Genomic DNA, 19,556 nt, shown 5'->3' on the forward strand with positions numbered 1-19,556 from the left:
GTGGAAGGGTCCTAAAATATATATTTATGCAGTGGCTGGATAGTTTACTGGGCTCTGACACAGGAGACCTGGGTGTGAATCTTGGCCCTTCCTGTTCAGTAACCCTGCACCTATTGAGTGAGGAGACCTTGGGCAGGACTCCCTAACACTGCTATAGAGCGCATCCTAATGGCTGCAGCTCTGGCGCTTTGAGTCCGCCATTATAAAAGCGCAATATGAATGTTCTGTCTTATCGAACAGTTTGTCAAATGTCACTTTGCAATGGCTGTTACCACATGGAAGGGTAAAATGACTAATCAGTGAAGTAAATACCTTTATAAATGTGAATTACAAATGGTTACACGTGCGGTACAACCCAATTTACTGCACAGAACATTTTTAACAATTGGGCCTTGAAACTTTATCCTGTTTAATTTTTATTTCTCCCCTTCCATAGGGAGTCACTGGAGACCCTCCTGCAGAGAGCTGTTGCCCACTGTCCGAAGGCGGAGGTTCTCTGGCTGATGGGTGCCAAGTCCAAGTGGCTGGCAGGTGATGTGCCAGCTGCCAGGAGTATCCTCGCACTGGCCTTCCAGGTGAGTGCCCTTGTGGCTGTAATAAACACTGAGCAATGGCTGGTATGTGTCCTGCAAGTGGGAACGTGTTCCTAGTAATAGAGGTACTTGGGTACAGTCAGCCATACACAATTCATGGTCAGCCTTTGTTATCAAGTGATCTGTTAGTGTAGTCCTATATCTGGCAATTTTGCAGGTTGATCGACCATCGAATCAGATGAAAATTGGTGCCGCAACATGTCCACTTGATTGATGACTTGATTGTTTTCTAGGCGAAATCTGTTGAATGCATCAATTGGGCATGCTGATAAATCTTGGTCAAAAGTGATGGGGTGCGTGATGGTGATGGTAATGGCGTTTGATGCAGGCGCGCCTGGTACCACGTGGGTGACAGCAGAGGGGGCTGGCAGTCACACCAGTGAGGAGTCATTTGGGTGGTGGCCAGGCTGGCAACATCACTAGGCCAATTCCTGATAGATTTCATGCTGAAATCTGGTGGGACTTGGACGGCAGTGTATGGGCAGGCAACAGATCTCTCTCTGATCATGGTCGATCTGCCTATCTCCTAATGTATGGCCACCTTTATTCCTTGTTTTATATCATGTAATACGAGAGTTTACCTACACAATCTGTGCTAACTATTCTAAACCTGTTATCCCTCATACTGCATGGAGGTGGTAAAATTGGCCAATGAAGATTTGATGTGTGTATGCTCCTTTTATCTATGTGAATGAAAGTGATCTTAATTGTTTTTTTCCTTTTCTTAGGCCAACCCGAACAGTGAGGAGATCTGGCTGGCGGCCGTTAAGCTGGAGTCTGAGAACAATGAGTATGAGAGAGCCCGAAGACTGCTGGCGAAGGCGAGAAGCAGCGCCCCCACCGCCAGGGTAAAAGGCTTACTTTTATTTATGAAGAATACTTCATTGGAGAAGCATGTGATCAGTTTGATCAGCTGATTTGTAAGGTTCTGATTTGCTGGTCATAAGCATGTGTTAAAGTGTAACTGTCCGGCATAAAATCAAAAATCAATTCTTTATTTTTATCTGGTAAACAAGTAATAAGGATGCTAACCAGGCAATCCAAAAGTTAAAATCACTATTACTTTTCTTGCTGATAAATGATCATTCCCCAGTTTACCTAACTTATTTGGTACACACAACATTTGGTACACAAAAAGGAAGTTGCAGGGCATGCTGGGTTGTCCTTTTTTACTTCTCTACTTCCCTTCACACTTTACTATTGCTGCCTGATTGGCTGATTCCCTCCTGTTTACCCCTCCCACCCCTCTGTTCCGGGAGCCAGCAACTGAAGCCAATCCTGATGTAATTTCCTCCATTACTCTCCTCTGCCTAAAATGCCGAATATGGTATTTTACTGACCTACTATTTCTGTCGAGCAGCCCATAGTGAATTGAGGCCATTGTGTATTATGCCAGTGTGCTCAGTAATGCATGGTCTTCTCTCTGTGTGCCGCAGGTGTTTATGAAGCCTGTGAACTGGCCCTTAGTGAATTGAGGCCATTGTGTATTGTGCCAGTGCACTCACTATTTAATGGTCTTCACGCTGTGTGCCGTAGGTGTTTATGAAGTCCGTGAAGTTGGAGTGGCAGTGTGAACTGGCCCTTAGTGAATTGAGGCCATTGTGTATTGTGCCAGTGTACTCCGTAATGCATGGTCTTCTCTCTGTTTTCTGCAGGTGTTTATGAAGTCCGTGAAGCTGGAGTGGGTGTTGGGGAAGGTGGAGGTGGCTCTGGACTTGTGTGAAGAGGCTCTCAGACACTGAGGATTTCCCTAAACTCTGGATGATGAAGGGTCAGATTGAGGAGCAGCGACAGCAGGTGGACAAGGCCCGAGAAGCCTATAATCAGGGGGTAAGTGTGGTCACCTTTGTGTGGGGTCAGCTCAGGAGAGGCTGTTACATCATCACAGAATATTTTGCACAATATAGCATAGCGTTGGTTGAATATCCCCCTGTTTGATTTGCTGGCCATTTGATTACAATGTGACCAAAATGTTCGAGTTGGTTAATTCAAATGCAGAGGTTTCCCCAAATTGCTTTAGAGTCTGGCGCTGCCGACTTTAGCGGTTATTAGCAAAGCCCCCAGGCATGCTAGAATCGCCACATTTGCTAGTTAAGGAGAACAGTGGGAACAAGGAATAGGGGGATATTTTTCATTCAATGACAACCTTGTAGTTTTTGTGAAAATCAGTTTCATAATAGGAATAATGTTTTTTAAATATGAGTAAATAAGAGATCAAGTTTATTAAAGGGATGTCCGAACTGCAAAGAAGACACCTACTTACCCGGGGCTTTCTTCAGCCCCTACCAGCCGTCCTGTGCCCTCGTCTCCGCTCTGCTTTCAGCCGTTGGCTTCCCGCTCCCCTCCGCTGCAGAGGCTGACCTCCCCAGGTCGTCCTCTGCTGCACCTGCATAGTACACTCCACACCATGTGAGGGTGATTGACAGCGGCTCTCGTGCCGGTGCAGTGGAGGACGACCTGGCGAGATTTGCCTCTGCACAGTCATGGACCGGGAGCCAGCCCCTCTCTTCCAGAGCCCACCATATCATGGACAAAATTTCATGCAGACTGGTATAGCTCAGGCTGCAGAGCCTCACGCTGCCAGCCCTCTGCATTTTGGCTATACTGGCCTGCATGGATGACAAGGGGTTAAAGAGAACCCGAGGCGGGGTTCTCACAATGAAATCCCAATACAGAGGCTGGGTCTGCCTATAGAGCCCAGCCTCTGTTGCTATATAGATCCCTGCTAAATCCCCCCTGTGCTCAGTCAGACCCCATAAATTACAGCCGCGCTATGCGGCTGTGTTTACCTTTGTAACGTCAGTCTTGGTCGCTCCCCCCGCCTCCTGCATCGCTCCGGACCCCGCCCACGTCCCTTCCCTCCAATCAGTGGGGAGGGAAGGGACGTGGGCGGGACCGGAGCGATGCAGGAGGCGGGGGAGAGCAGAGACTGACGTTCCAAAGGTAAACACAGCCGCTGCTGACACGCTGCGTGTCGGCAGCGCGGCTGTCATTTATGTGGTCTTGCTGAGCGCAGGGGGGATTTAGGGGGGATTTGATTAGCAACAGAGGCTGGACTCTATAGGCAGACCCAGCCTCTGTATTGGGATTTCGTTGTGAGAACCCCGCCTCGATTTCTCTTTAAAGAGGCTTGGGAGGGGGACTCCACATCTACCCCCTCCCCACCCCCCCCCCCCCCCCCCTTCAAAGTCCCCCCTGCACTTATTCCCACTATTTTAAGCACATTTGGTGATTCTAGCATGTGTTTGGGCTTTGCCTTTGCACAAGGACAACCCATATAGGAAAAAAAAAACATCTTATGGAGACAGCCATTGCTGATTTGTGGTACCGGTTACTTACCTGGTTGCAATACTGACACTCTGGTCATAACGCTTAGAACATGTACAGTGATGCAAGAACAGCGAGAGCAAGCAGTGCGGCAGTGATGTGAAATCTACATCTTGGCAGGGATCACAGCTCCCAAACAGGGCATAGACAAATATCTCTCTAATTGAATCTGATAAGAGAGAGATCTGTCAGCTGCCCACACACCACAGGCCGTTTCCCCATCAATTTCATGCTGAAATTGATCCGGAATCGGCCTTGAGCGCCGCATTTGTCTGCCTCGCTGCCCCTAATGAAAAAGTGTGTGTGTGGGGGGGTGTAGTTAGTTGGTGTTGTATTTGTATCAAGCAATCCCTGCCTGTGCCGGATCCTGGGGATCTTGCTGTATTCTGATGTTCTGCCTCGGCAAGTTTTACAAGGTATGTTTCCTCTTGTGTATTACCTGCATTTTAGGAGGACTCTCTGTATTTATTGTTCTGACCATCATCCTATCCTTTATGCCTTGTTACAGCTGAAGAAATGCCCTCACTCCATCTCGCTGTGGCTTCTGCTCTCCCGATTGGAAGAGAATGTGGGTCAGCTGACCAGAGCTCGGGCTATCCTGGAAAAGAGTCGCCTGAAGAACCCCAAAACCCCTGAGCTGTGGTGAGTATAGACTGACATAGTTCGGTTTCATAAAAAAATAACAAAGGCTGGTTTCTGTGACGGGGCGGAGCTATGTGCTGGCACACGGTTGATATATAGCTTTGGTGAAGGTTATTACACAGATGGCGCGTCAGGTAGTTATAACCTCTAAGCGTTAGTGTACCTCTTGGTATTTTGGGTACACCAGAGTTATGCTTTAATTAGCTCTGTGCAAAGTTTAACCAGTGCATGGAATGCTCAGAGCTGCTGCTTCATGTCTGGCCTGTATGGCTTTACCTAACATATGCATCAAAGCAGAATTACGAGTATTCTTATTATTCGCCCTCCCTAGTGCAGAAGCTCCAGGCTTGTGTGTATGAAGTGTCTGATAACTTCTCTATCCCCCCTGCAGGTTGGAGTCGGTACGCCTGGAGTTCAGAGCTGGATTAAAGAACATTGCCAATACCCTGATGGCAAAGGCACTACAGGAATGTCCCAATTCAGGTGAGAAAGATCCGCATTGGGAAAGCTACAGTTAATAAGATGCAAAGTTATTCCCACTTAGGCAATTAGATGTCACGACATCTCTGACCTGGTTGTAAGCCAGCCAGGGCACTATCTACATGGAGTTAACATGTTCTCTCTGTATCTGAGTGAGTTTCCTCCAGACACCCCAGTTTCCTCCCACATCCCAGTAAAATTGCCCCTAGACTACAATGGACATATGACTATGGGACATACACTACATGATACATACCTAGACATATGACTATGGTAGGGATTAGATTGTGAGCCCCTCTTAGGTACAGTTAGAGACAAGACAATGTATTCTGTATAGTGCTACGGAAGATGTCTGCGTTATAGAAAGCCTAACTAATAATAAAATAATTACGCAGCGTGGAAATGGACCAATCCATTTTCAGGCTGTAAAATATCTCCCGATTTTTACGAGCATATGATTGACCATTGCTGTGTTACTAAGTGGCTCGGCAGCTGGGTACGTGCAAATCTCAGCCGAGACGCTGCTCTTACCTGTACATTTTAAATGTGAGATAAGTTCGTTTTCAGTTCCGCTTCCTGTTCGTTCGATCGGCCATCTTGTTCCGGCATGATGTCACAGAACTGTTTTGTCTTTTTCCAGGTATCCTCTGGGCGGAAGCCATATTCCTGGAAGCCCGGCCACAGCGGAAGATGAAGAGCGTAGACGCCCTGAAGAAGTGTGAACACGACCCGCATGTGCTGCTGGCGGTCGCCAAGTGAGTGCTCCGCTTCCTCCCTCTAATATTGATGAGGGGGCGCAAGCTGTTACCTGCTTTCATTTAGGCAATAGAAACAGTCATTAAACATTAAAGACCACTTTATAAATGTTGTTGCTGTTGGTAGTAACATTATTAGTTAATTGCAGTATAGTAAAGCATCGACAAGATGTCTCTGCCTGTAAAATCTGGTGATTATCTCTATGGTATTGTGATTTCCTGTATTCACTCTGCATTCTTCTCTGTTCTAAGTAAGCTGCATTTCCTTATGGTGGTGTATGTTTTATCTCTGCATTTTTTTCTTCAGTAAAGAGTTCTGACTAGTTATACTGGTGCCTATCTGCATGTTCAGAACACTCTGCTCCTTCAGTTTCCTCAAAAGTTATAATGGCCTGGAAAAAAGTTCTAACTGTAATAATCCGACTTTGATCCAGGCAGACATAATATTTAACAGTCACATGTTACTGCGACTATCCTTTTGTCGCTTTTTCCTCTCTATCAGGCTCTTCTGGAGCGAGCGGAAGATTTCCAAAGCACGGGATTGGTTTCACCGCACAGTGAAGATCGATTCTGACCTCGGCGATGCCTGGGCCACTTTCTATAAGTTTGAGCTGCAGCACGGCACAGAGGTGAGGCCTACTGCACGCCTAATGTGGATTTCTGACATCCGAAACCATTGCCTGCCCCCTGGTTTACAGTATTGTGTAATGAAAATGTGCAGTCACATGATTCAGGCAGGCAGCTCCTGCTTGACCTAACGAAGGGCCAGAGCAGCGGTTGGGGCAGAATCATGCAGCAAAGCATGCTGGGAGAAGGCGCCCTTTCCTGCTCTGCAAATGGCGTGAGATAGGCTGGGCTGACTTGCTATAATCATTTTATCTACGCAGCAAACCTGCACAATACAGATGCGTATAATGTAGCACTAGAAACTAGTCTGTTTCTGTAGCCACAAGGGGTGGTTCCATTTTTTTTCTGTTTTTTTTTTTTCCCGAAAGTTTCAATATAAGGCCTGTTTCCACTAGCTGTAAAGTGTGGCAGTTTTGCGCACGCTATTTTGGATGCGTAATCACAGCTTATTGACATCAATAGGCTGCATCCGAATTTGTGTGCGGCCAAAAATAATTGCTGCCGGCTAGTTTTCCGCCGACCGCAACCAAATCCTTATAGTCGTGCATGTGACTATAGTGTTTATGGCTGTGTCTTCACAATAGCACATGTGCTGCATCCAATCCGGAAACTGACGCTGCAACCAGTGGAAATAGGTCCTTAGATGTGACTGTGTGCATAAAATAACTTAAAATGGCACGCTAATGCTTAAAGTGTACCTGAGGCGGGGAGATATATATATATATATATATATATATATATATAAAAAAAAAAAAAAGATACTTACCTTTGGCTTCCTCCAGCCCCCTCCAAGCGGATCGCTCCCTCCCCATCCTCTGAATTCTTTGCAATTTGGCCCATAAAGTCCTTTGGGGCCAGTCGGAGCAGAATGCTGTGAGCGACAGTAGCGCAATGGGGCGCATGCACGCGGCTGGGCCGTGCATGAGCAGTATGCCCCAGACCGAAGGACTTAACATGCAAATTGCTGAGAATCCAGGCAGAGCAGGACGACTGCAAAGGGGGCTGGAGGAAGCACCAGGTATGTATTTCTCCCCCACCCCCGGTCTCTGGTTCCCTTTTAAAGTAGGATTGACCTCCCTAAACTAAAATATATATATATATATATATATATATATATATATATATATATATATATATATATATATATATATATATATACACACCTACTCTTAGGTAGAGTAACGAACATATGAAAGCATTCGCTGTGTGTAAAACCGTTAACTTTCAATGCAGAGTGCAGTACAAAAGCCTGTTTCTTCACTCTGTCCCCCCTCCCTCCTCAAGTGACTCAGGCAAAGAGCCTTGTCTGGCTTGCAATGATTACATTTGCATTGTATTTACATATAAGCCCATAGACTGCAGTTCAGTCCAGTTAGGCAGTATCTGATATAACCACAGGAATTCGGTATTGCGAACCAAGCCAGTCAGGAAATAAAAAAACAAAACTGAACAATGCAAAAATGTTTTATGGCAGCACCCTAAGCCAGGGCTGTGGAATTTATACAAAAATCATCTGACTCCTAAGTTTATGAAACCTCTGACTCCAGGTACTCAAAATTGCTCTGACTCCACAGCCCTGCCCAAAACTGTGTGATATATTCCACACAGTCTGCAATAAAGTATAAGCCTGAACTTGGTGGAGCAGGACTAATCTTTTTCCATTTCTACTACAGGAACAACAGGAAGAGATTTATAAACGCTGTGAGAACGCAGAGCCGCGTCACGGAGAGATTTGGTGCTCCGTGTCCAAAGACATCAAGAACTGGCAGAATAAAATAGGAGAGATACTCGTTTTAGCGGCTGCTAAAGTCAAGAACACGTTCTGAGGAGGCCGCCGATGCGTTGCGTGGAAGTTCTTCCGCTTCGTTGGGCTGTCTGATAAACCCCTCCTTTTTTGTTTTTATTTTTTTTACTAAGCGAGCCCTATTTAAGTCCCTCATTCCTTGATGAGACTGGCGAGAGTGTGACAAGGGGCGGATATCGCTGTATTTTACATCCCAGAGCCCAGATGGTAATCCGTGGATTTTCTGTGAAAATTCGGACACTTGGGATCTGCCGACTTACGCCTACAGAGATGGACAATGGCACTGAATTCATTCTGGCTGCGCTGCGTCTCGGTGGCCACTAGGTGGAGACAGAGATCTGATCACCCACTTTGTTACAGATTGTATTCACAGTGATGCGTTGTCCGTGCAAAAACGGGTAGAGAAGCCCTTTTTCCAAATGCTTTGTGGTATTTCGCTGTGTTTTTGAAATATGTGTATAAAGTTGTTCATCAATGTGAAACTTGTCTCTTATCAGATTTTGTGCATTCTGTGCAAAAAAAAAGCTAGATTTAGTTTAGTATCAAAACGAGCGAGTCAAGTGAGGGCGTAGCGATAGTATTTGAATTTCGTTAGGCGAAGAGATATATAGTTTACAAAGCTGTGGTGGTTTGCTCATAGTTCTATAGGATGAGGCTTCTTCACCTAAAAAACTTGTCTTAAGTACCTAACGACCGTGTCACGCCAATGGGCGGCGTGACCGTGGCGGCAGCCCCAGGACCGCCTAGCACCGATTGGTGTCAAGTCCTGGAGCTGCAGTTTAGCAGGGAACGCGTGCGCAAATCCGCGATCGTTCTATGCCGGTTCACGGTACTCCGCTCCGTGATCAGCCTGCTAGCCGGGATCTAGTAGACTGTTTAGCTCCGAAAGGGGAAAGAATTCCCCTTTGTTTACAATTGTACAGCGCTGCTATCTCCTGCAGCGCTGTTCGAGGGACTGTCCCTCAGAGCGGCTCGTACTGCGTGGCCTCTCATAGGCTGATGCCTATGAGAGGCGGGGAACAGTGCTGATCGCCATCCTATGGCGATTTAGGACGGCACAGGGGAGAGGGAGAAGGGAGGGAGGGAAAAGCCTCCCTTCTTTCAATAAAAAAAAAATTGCAGTGTGTCCCGTTAAGGACATTAAAAGGAAGTGAACACAGCTACACCACCCTATGTTATTAAAAATGGCCTGGCCACTAGAGGGGTGTAAGCCTGAGGTCCTGAAGTGGTCAGTTGAAGTAAGAATATGGAAGCTGCCATTAGTGACTTTCTTTTAAAGTGTTGCCTACCTGGCTGTTGCGCTGAGTCTCTGGCTTGGAAATATTATGCAGGTGTTCTGGCTGCCTGCTTGCTGTCTACGTGAGTTAGGCACTTTGGCTGTGTGTGTGTGTGTGTGTGTGGGGGGGGGGGGGGGGGCTGCCATCTTGCTGGTGTTATCAGCACTAGGCTCAGAAGAGTTAGAATTCCTAAGCATTTCTATATGGGGAATGAAACGCTAATAATTCGGACTTGTAGGCAAATTTTAATGCCGATTTGCATGCAGCTTGAAATCAGCAGGAAGTAAGTTTAACTGGCCCAATCCCAAGCTCCACACAATGCACACTAAAATTAGCAAATTTGTCGGTTAATAGCATCTTACTGACCCTACTGTTAGCACATGCGCTGCACGTGTGTCAGTTTGTTGATTACTCCAGTGGTTTTTTAATTCTGTCTACTGCTGTGCTTTGCAGTCACCTCATCCAGTCAGCTGAAAGTCAGAAAGAATTAGTGCTTTCTTGCAGGGGAGGCTTAAAGGGCACCTGAACTGAGAGGGATCTGGTGGCTGCCATATTTATTTCCTTTTTAAAAAGAACCTGAGCTAGAGAGTTTTGTTAAAGAAACAAAAAACAAACATGCTACCTGATCCAGGGGGCTGGCTGGATGTCCATTACTGCCACTCTCTGCCGGTGCTGCATCCTGCAATCTGCGAAAAATGAAAAACCCCTGGGGTCACAGCGCTGCAGCTCTGGTTCTGTGTGTCTCAACACAGAGCAGGGAGGCGGGGAAAAGGAAGAGCTGGCCAGGTAGAGCAGTGGAAGGGGTGTACCTAACGCCAGAGTGGGCATTTTACAGGAGTGCCTCTCCTGTAAGGGATGACCCTGCCCCTCGTATATAGCAGCTTGTTGCCATTTTGGGTGGTGACAGGGTGGCTGAGAAGTTGCGTAGGGGACACAGGCATGGCACAGAGCAGGGAGCATGCCTCTGTGCCCCATCTGCCGACAACCCCTCCCTCCTCCGCCTTGTCTCGTCAGTGTTGTCGGAAATGAACGTGCAGCTAATATAGTCACACAAGTATTAATGTCAAAATAGCAAGAAACAATGCAGTAGCACACAAGTAGTTATGCAATACAGACCGTAGCATGCTAATACGTCACAAAGCAACAATAATGGATGACGCCCTTATCACAACCTCATCCGACTGACAAGGCGGAGTCCTTACCACCATCCTTATAACCGTAGTTGGTGCTGGACCAGATGGCCTTTTGGCCTCCGACAATCACAGATTATAGGGCTGAGTAATTAAAGACGATAAAATCAGTTGAATGCTTAACCAGAGCATTAGCATTGTTGCATTCCTAAAAGGGAGATTCCAATACAGGACCAATGGGTCCTCAAACTGACAACTTTTACGGTTCATTAAATCTAAACAAGACTTCTTATCCAAGGCTAAAGGCCTAGTAAATTAACTGTATCCAGACATTAACTAGTCAAGAAAATATCGGGTGGTTCTTCCATGAAGCAATGTGAATCACGAGCTTCCGGGAGGCATCAATTAGAGGGCGGCAAGAGGCGGCTCCCCTCCCCAAATGTTCCCCTCCTCACACTCCCTGTCTCCGCCTCTCTAGATGCACAGCGCCGCTTCACTCACCTGCTCTCAGCGATGGGATCTCCAACCGCCCATCCTGTGGCAATGGCTACAGCAGTGCTTCATGTGACCTGTTACATGCTGCCGGGTCACATGAGGCACCACTGTAGTCAGAGAGGAAGCAGGACTTCACGTGTGGCTGGTGATCCCATCGGAGCAGCACATACCTGGCATCCTGGTGATCAGATGCTGGCTGGGGGACAGCAGGTGGGAGATGCTTACAATGTATTCTATTGCTTCAGGCGGCAAAAAGTCTAGAACCGACCCTGGAAAATATCATAATTATCAAAGTAATGTTACTCAGAGGTTGTAGACTACACATTTTGATGAAGAATACTAATGTACATAGCAAGGGGGAGTGACAGGAACGCCAAGGGAGACACAGGGAGGTGGGTGCTTCAACCAGACCAGGAGTCCCTCCTAACTCGCCTATCCCAGACCGTGTGAAATCTCCCTGGCTTAACCTCTGTAGGCATTTATTAGATTTTTGTATGGAAGTTCTTTTTCCACTAACTCAATCCATTCCTGCAGTGTAGAGACATGAGGATAGCCAGCATCTACCTTTTATTAACCTAGGGGAGTGCAAAGTCTGAAATGAAAGTCTTGTCAGAAGAGGGAATCTCCTCATCCGACAAATAGCAGGATCCAGAGTGCAGGGCATCCCACGTGATTGTGGAGAAAGTCCACTGTATCCTGTAGTCTTTTATGGGTGGACCGAACCACAGAAGATGTAAAATGGAGGCAATGAAAGTTTGACAATGGGGGCAACCTGCAGGATAGTCTCTTCATAACGTCCTCATTCTCGCCGGTGTGAGATTTGTGTGATGTACTATATATGTTTGCGTAAGCCTGTCTTTCACACAAGGTGAAACCTTTTTTGACCGCTTCAAAAGCATCCTCCCAGTCCTCCTCATCCATCTCAATTTGCTCCTCTTTCCAACTTGCCTTAAAGGGAACCTGAAGCGAGAAATAAATGGAGGCTGCCATATTTATTTCCTGTTAAACTATACCAGTTGCCTGGCAGCCCGGCTGATCTATTTGGCTGCAGTAGTGTCTGAATCGCACCAGGAAAACTCATGCATAATCTTGTCAGATCTGACAGATGTCTGATGTCACAAATGCCTTATCTCCTGCATGCTATTTTATATGCGGTCCCAGATAAACAGTACAACAGCCTGCGGGCCATAGTTTGCCCACCGCTGCTCTAGTGTGTGCAGGTCTGGAAAAAGTTCTATTAGTTTCTTAAGAAGGTTTCCCAGGTTGCAGTATATTTAGGGCATTGCAGTAGGAAGTGATTCTCATCCTGGAGAGTCTTCTGCTCACATTGGCCTCATTTCTGGTAGCTATGTGAGGTAAATATTTTTTTGTTGGTAAAATACCTCATTTATTTTCCTCTTCTTTCTTTTTTTTGTTTTAGCAATTCTGAAAGCTGTGTATGCATTTCCGAACATGTGGTAAAACATACGGGAAAAATGCATAAAGTTTGGTAAAACGTGCGGTATTTCAGTGGTAAGCATGCGGTCAATAAATTATAGTAGACTTTAATTGTCTTCCATATGCTTACCTGCCCAACTTTTTGAGATAAGTAAGAGGGACACGTAAGTCACGCCCCCGTCACACCCCTAGTCACGCATACCATAAATATTTCATGTGGTTTTATAATTCAACCCACACTGGTCCTTTCTATCCTGGCTCATTTCCTTCGTATTGACATTTTAAAATATATATATATTAGAAAGAGGGTCAAAGTCCTGAAAGGGGGACAAATGAGGAGGAAAGAGTGACAGGGCTCCCAGAGAGGGACACTTGAGAGCTATGCATGTGTTAGGCTAGTCTTTGAAAGATTTTTTTTTTTTGGGGGGGGGGGGGGGGGAGAAAGGTGTATTTGATTATGGAGCAACCTGCAGAAAGTATATTTATAGGCATCGCCTATAAAAAAATAAAATCCAGAAAATGTTTGGGGTTTTATTTCTACTATTCTTTCCTATTACACAGCCTGAATAAGAACTCCAGTAAAAACTGCAAAATTAATACAAATTGACATTACTGCCAGGTACAAACAGGTCTTATGCTGGGCATACACGGCGCAATTGTTATCAATCGAGCCGCTGATGGCTCGATTGATAATATTCAACCTGTCCGATCACTGCGGCGGATCGACTCTGCGCTCAATCCCTGCGGGCGGATAATGGAAGAAACGAGTGGCTAATAAGGAACTGCCCGTGGGGACGAGCGGGAATCGATGCACGCGGACGAGCGGGGTCGCGCCGGCATCGAGCCAGCGGCTCGATATGCCCAGCATTAAACTGATTTGTAAATGATGTGCCAACATGCCCCCTAATTTCCATGAGAATAGAGATTTTTGGTAAAATGAATGCAAATTACCCCACAAATTATCACATAATTTACTGCATGCAGTAATTCATGACTAAAATATACCGCATGAGGTAAAACATGACTAAAACCTATCTGACTACCTATGTGTCATTACTGCATGAGGTAATTTGTTTGAAAACCCTACCACAATTGAGGCCATTGTTGACCTAGTCTATCCTCCCTGGGTTTGTACATTTGTCTGTCATGGTCGAGTAGTGTATGGGTAGCTTTAGACTCAGCTTCAACATGTAATACCAGACATGTGACAGCAGGTGGTGCTGTGTCCCCCCTCACTTTAACCATGAGATGGACTGCCAATTATTTGTCAGGCATGAAGGGGAAGAATTAACGTGTGCTATAAATGTGTCTTTATTTGTGTGCCTGGGGACATCTGTATGTTGCTGAGCGGAGGAGGGGGGGACGACATGGCTTTCTGGAATGTCTATAAATTTATATTCTGTCTCCATTGTCACCCCTTTGTTTTCATTCCTGGTCAGACCTCTCTACTATATAAGGAAAGTTGGATGATGAGACTTGTGTAATGCTGTCACTGTGGTGGGGCTTGGGGGGAGGGAGCCAGTGTAACCCCTGCTGTGCTGGCTGCGTTAGGGTATGTCACATGGGGCAAAACTATGCCTGACTCCATCTTGTTATAGCCCTCCTCTTCATAACTGTCACACACATCTCCCAGCTTGAAATAATCAATGCAGTGGTAATAGTGCAAACTGTATGTAGCTTGGAATCGGACCAATCAAAATCTACTTCCTGTCAGCTGTGATTGGCCCAATCCAAATCTGCATTAAATTTGCAGGTGAGTCAGAGTTATTTGCGTCTCCCTGAACTCTGGATGGGCAGAGGTTTTGCAAAAGGTGTGAAAAAAGCCATCTGTGTAGACCAGAGCAGCAATCCTGTAACGGGAGGGCATTTGACACCATTTATCATCAACGCAACAGTTTTATCGTCCCCACTCAGATATATTAACAAGGAACATACAAAGCGTCACACACCGTGCAGTATTGCGAGGTGCTGGGCCAGTAAATTATTCTAAGTATTATCCACACCCTCAGTAGAAGCAAAGGAATTTTTATTTACATTTCAAGTCAGATGTCCATTCCAATAACCAACGAACGTTATGGGGCCACAGCAGGTCCCTTTTGTCAAGGCATTCAACAGAATGTTAACCCGTAACGTAACCACAATTAATGCCTCCAAAACTTTCAAAAATGCCGACATAAACAATTGCTAATTAGCATATGTAAACCTATTTAACCACTTCAAAGAGATGCAGTGATCATTTGTTTACTTCCAATGGAATCTATGCACTCATTACTTCCTATTTAGCATACTATAGAGACGCAATAGGAAGTAATGCGCGAGGACATCTTGTGGCCAAATAGTAAAATTACACCTACACACATTTAATTTAAAAAATAAAAAAAAGACCCACAAATTTTAAATTAACAGATTACCTCCCACACCATCCCATAATTACCCAATTTTTTTTTTTATATTAAAAAAAATTACAATAAAAAAAATTATATAAATGGTTACCTTAGGGACTGAACTTTTTTAATATGGATGTCATATTATATATGATAAATTACTGCTAATTCTGAAACTATGGGCTTGTAAATAGTGACGGATGCAAAACTGAAAAATTCACCTTTATTTCCAAATAAAATATTGGCATACATTGTACTAGGGAAATATTTTAAACATTGCAATAATGGGGATAAATTGGCAAATAAAATGCATGGGTTTTAATTACGGTAGCATGTATTATTTTAAAACTATAATGGCAAAAAAAGGTGAGAAATAACATTTTTTTTTTACCATTTGGTGAAAAAAAACAAGATATAGATTGTTTATTTGTGATAAGTAGTAATAAAGATATAGGTGAAAACTGCTCTGGTTTTTTAAGGCTACCCGAGGTGACATGATGAGATAGACATGGGTATATACAGTGCCTAGCACAGAAATACCTAGGCTGTTTCTTTTTTTCTTTGTCTGCCTGAAAGAGTTAAAATTCAGGTATGCAAGTGACAGTTTCTGTCCCAGTCGGACTGGGTCAGACGATAGCATAACCCTCACTGATAAGTAATTACAGCCATAAAATACGTTCCTGTCAGTAAATGCTTTGCTTGGTATCCAGGGACACTAATAGGGGTCCCTAGAAATGTCATATGCTTTGATCACTTATCGGACTGCTTCTTGGGGGTATGTTTACATATGATAGTTATCAATTGTTTATAGAGGCATTTTGGAGGTATGTTGACTGTGATTACACAATTTATATACTTGTCATGCACATGATTTTGTTGTTACTATTCTGTTGAATGCCTTGACAAGGGTTACCAGCCGTGGCCCCAAAACGTTCGTTGCTTACTGGCATGGACATCTGGCTTGAAATGCAGATGTATTAACAGGCGGGCATCGTAACGCAGTTGACCTCTGTGTAATCTGTGTCAGTTAGTGATAATTGAAGAAAGAGATCTACCTGTACGTGTAACAGCCTGGTCGTTTCATTTCCCTCATTAGAACTGGCGAAGGTATCAGAGAAGAGCGACGAAAGATATATTGTAGAACACAAAATGAATGGTGGCCACTTCAAACAATTTATTTTCCTTTGGATGTGAATGTTATGCAGATAACCTCTCAGATGTCTCAAAGTTTCAGCGCCATTTATCTTTTTGGATAGCCGGTAAGCAAGAATTGCGACCGTGGGAAATTGGTGAATTAGTATAAAAGTGCTCATTAACAGTACAATATTTTCCGCAGATATAATTCGATCAGATTTTACAGACCGTAAGTAATCCTGAAGGTACCGTAATTGTCTATTGTTCCTGTAATCCATACATGTCAAACTCCGGCCAGTGCACCAGATCTGGCCCTCAGAGCCCTCTGATTTGGCCCTCAGGTGGTTTCTCCACTTTGCATTATGTTTGGCCCATTCTAAAGCACCAGGGAAGCTATATTGGAGGTAAGCCCTAGATAACCAGAGAAGCCATATGGGGAAGGGGACAGCACTAGATACCATGGAACTATATAGGAGAGGGAAGGGGCCATTAGACACCAGGGAACTGTGTAGGGTAGGGGGCCACTAGACTCCAGGGAACTATAAAGGGGAAGGAGGGAACCACTAAACACCAGGAAACTGTGTAGGGAAGGAAGGACCATTTGGGAACTGTATAGGAGAGGGAGGGGGTTTATTAGACACCAGGGAACTGTATGAGGGAGAGGGGTAGCCACTAGACATTGAGATTGGCCCACGACTTGGTCCCAGAGCTCAATTTTGGCCCATTTTGTATTTGAGTTTGACACCCCTGCTGTAAACAGTTCAATTTGAATACTTTTTCACTTCATATACAATCATAAAATCAAAACTTGATATCAATTAAATTGTTCATACCAATTGACCAAAGAATTGTTTCTCTTGGATTTTCTACAAGTACGGTGCAATTTTCTGTACAATTTGAGCGTAAAACTCACCGTGGCAACCATTTAAGCTGAATAACTCAATAGTGATGGTCAGTGTAATGCTAATATTAGCCAATCAAAGCAGATTTTATTCTAATTGTATCCTGGTTGGCATTGGATCAATCAAATTGATCCATTTCAAAGCGGCATACAATTTTCGTTTGAAGGGTGTTTGAGAAAATCACATGACCTACAAAATGTAAAAAATAAACAAGAACCCCACTTGTGGGTTGTTGCAACAAATAGCATGTCAGGTGATAACAGAAACTACAGTCAATACTGAAAGGCATACAATTTTCATCCACTCAGTCGTTAGCATTTCACTGACTGTCCTTAGTGCTGATACAATTAGTATTATTATTATTATTTAGTATTTATATAGTGCCAACATATTCTGCAGCGCTGTACAGAGTACATAGTCTTGTCAGTAAGGGCCCGTTTCCACTCTCCTAGAAACGGCCGCGAATCCACAGTTTCCCCGCAGGCAAATTGCGCGGGGAAACTCTGCCAGAGGGGATAACGGCGCCGCCGGTCAAATCGCTTGCAGTAGCGATTTGGCTGGTACCCCCTACAGAATTCACGGAGGAGGCTGCGATTACCATAGCCGTGCATGGCACGGCTCATGCGATTCGCCTGCGATCCCGCCCACCCGCTCAGTGCCGGCGTGCGTCTACAAGACGCACGCCGCACCAGTGGAAACGAGCCCTAACTGTCCCTCACAATCTAATCCCTACCATAGTCACATGTCTATATATGTATTGTGTAGTGTATGTATCGTAGTCTAGGGCCAGTTTAGGGGGAAGCCAATTAACTTATCTGCATGTTTTGGGATGTGGGAGGAAACCGGAGTGCCCAGAGGAACCCCACATAGACACGGGGAGAGCATACAATCTCTGTACAGATAGTCCGCTGGCTGGGATATGAACCGGAGGACCCAGCGCTGCAAGTCGATTGCTGACCACTATGCCACCGTGCTGCCCACCTGCACTGTACTGGCGCTTAAGCCTGCTGCAACTCTGCCAGGGTCACATGCTGCCAGAAGCCAATCTGTGGCCATGTGATGATGTACAGTTCTGCTGCTGTATTGGCTATGCGTTGTGACATGAGACTGCCTGAAGTTTTTCTAGGTTTGCGCCGTCTCCTCCTCCAGCTGTGCCAGCAATGTTAAGTCCCACTCAGAACCTCCATATTATATTTTCACAAGTCATCCAGCAATCCTTCGTTCAGTAAAAGAGTTCCACCTAAAGTGGACCTGAACTCTTGCACAGGACAGAAGGAAAGCACAGAAAAATAGAGTTGGCGAAAGTTTGCGAACCGGCGAGCATCGCGAACCGCAATAGACTTCAATGGGCAGATGAACTTTCAAAACTACAAACACTAATTCTGGCCACAAAAGTGATGGAAAAGATGTTTCAAGGGGTCTAACACCTTGACGGGGGCATAGCGGAGTGGGAGAGTGACGCACAGCAGCGTTTTTAAGGGCAGAAATCACATTGCATTGCTAAATTGGAGGCCTAAAGTGCTTTAAAACATCTTGCATGTGTATACATCAATCAGGTAGTGTAATTAGTGTACTGCTTCACACTGACACACCAAACTCAATGTGTAATGCACTGCACACAGCTGTTTGTGTAGTGACAGCCGTGCTGGACTGGTGCGCACGATGGCGGTTTTCAAGCCCATATGGTCGGGCTGAGGTAGCTCAATGACGGAACAACAGTGACTGAGTGTCCAGCTGATCGAATTTGGTCTGTCCACAATGAAGCAACAACCTTCTTATCTTCTTGGGTTAGGTGTGCCCCCCAACACACTCATAAAGCTGGTCATTGCTTCATTGTGATACGCAAGCCCCTTCACCACAGCAAGGTAACGATCACGAAGGGGAATTGACGCATGTACATGCCTTTTGTTTTGTCGTTGCAGCCGCAGTGCAGCTAGAAAAATTAGGCAGGCATCTACACGCACCAGAAAAATCATTATAGCGGCCACAGCTAGCAGCGGCCTTAAAAATTCAGGAATCCTCCTGGAGTCCTGGACCCTGTTGGTGGTGGTCGGAGAAGGCAGTCAAGTGGCCTGCAGACGGTGTGGGGACCGACTTAGTCTTGGGGCAGGCAGTCACGCGGCGTGCAGGCAGATATGCTGTGTGTGGGGACTGACTTAGTCTTCGGGCAGGCCTGACCGTGCTTTGCAGACCAGGCATCCGTGGTCAGATGGACCCTTGACCCAACTGTGTGCCAGAGATGACACCACGTGCCTTTCAACATCACAGTACAGTTTGGGTATCGCCTTTTTTGAGAAATAATTGCGGTTTGGTATCTTCCACTGCGGTGTGTGGCTTTGTTTTTGTGTGCTGCTTTTCCTCAGGTGGTTATCCCATTGCAGTTTGTGTTTTTTCATCATGTGCCTTCATAAGGTAGTTGTCCCTACGCGGGTTTTGGTCTTTCCACGGCTCAATTTTCGGTGGCAGAGAGTACAGATGGCATCGTTCTCATCTGAAGCAGACACACACAAAAATTTCCACACCGCTGAGTCCTGGGATGATAACACTTTGGTGATGGCTGCCAACGGAG

General features: G+C 45.4%; 1 protein-coding gene and 1 pseudogene across 10 annotated transcripts in view; one reads left to right on the plus strand and one right to left on the minus strand.

The window, feature by feature from the left end:
- LOC137541581 (pre-mRNA-processing factor 6-like) overlaps positions 1-8,710 on the plus strand; it is a 47,310-nt pseudogene extending 38,600 nt beyond the window's left edge.
- Positions 1-19,556, minus strand: part of LOC137541584 (sterile alpha motif domain-containing protein 10-like) — a 597,983-nt gene that overhangs the window by 345,500 nt on the left and 232,927 nt on the right. For 2 of the 10 annotated variants that reach the window (XM_068262967.1, XM_068262968.1), the window contains one exon: positions 491-833. The exons of the other annotated variants lie outside the window; for them this stretch is intronic. Coding sequence is in view for 1 of the 2 variants with exons in the window: in XM_068262968.1 (XP_068119069.1) it covers positions 768-833 (66 nt within the window). In the remaining variant the exon portion in view is untranslated. Of the gene's footprint in view, positions 1-490; positions 834-19,556 lie in introns of those variants that run through there. 10 annotated transcript variants of the gene reach the window in all.

The sequence above is a fragment of the Hyperolius riggenbachi genome, chromosome 12 (genome assembly GCF_040937935.1).
Source record: "Hyperolius riggenbachi isolate aHypRig1 chromosome 12, aHypRig1.pri, whole genome shotgun sequence".
Lineage (NCBI taxonomy): Eukaryota > Metazoa > Chordata > Amphibia > Anura > Hyperoliidae > Hyperolius > Hyperolius riggenbachi.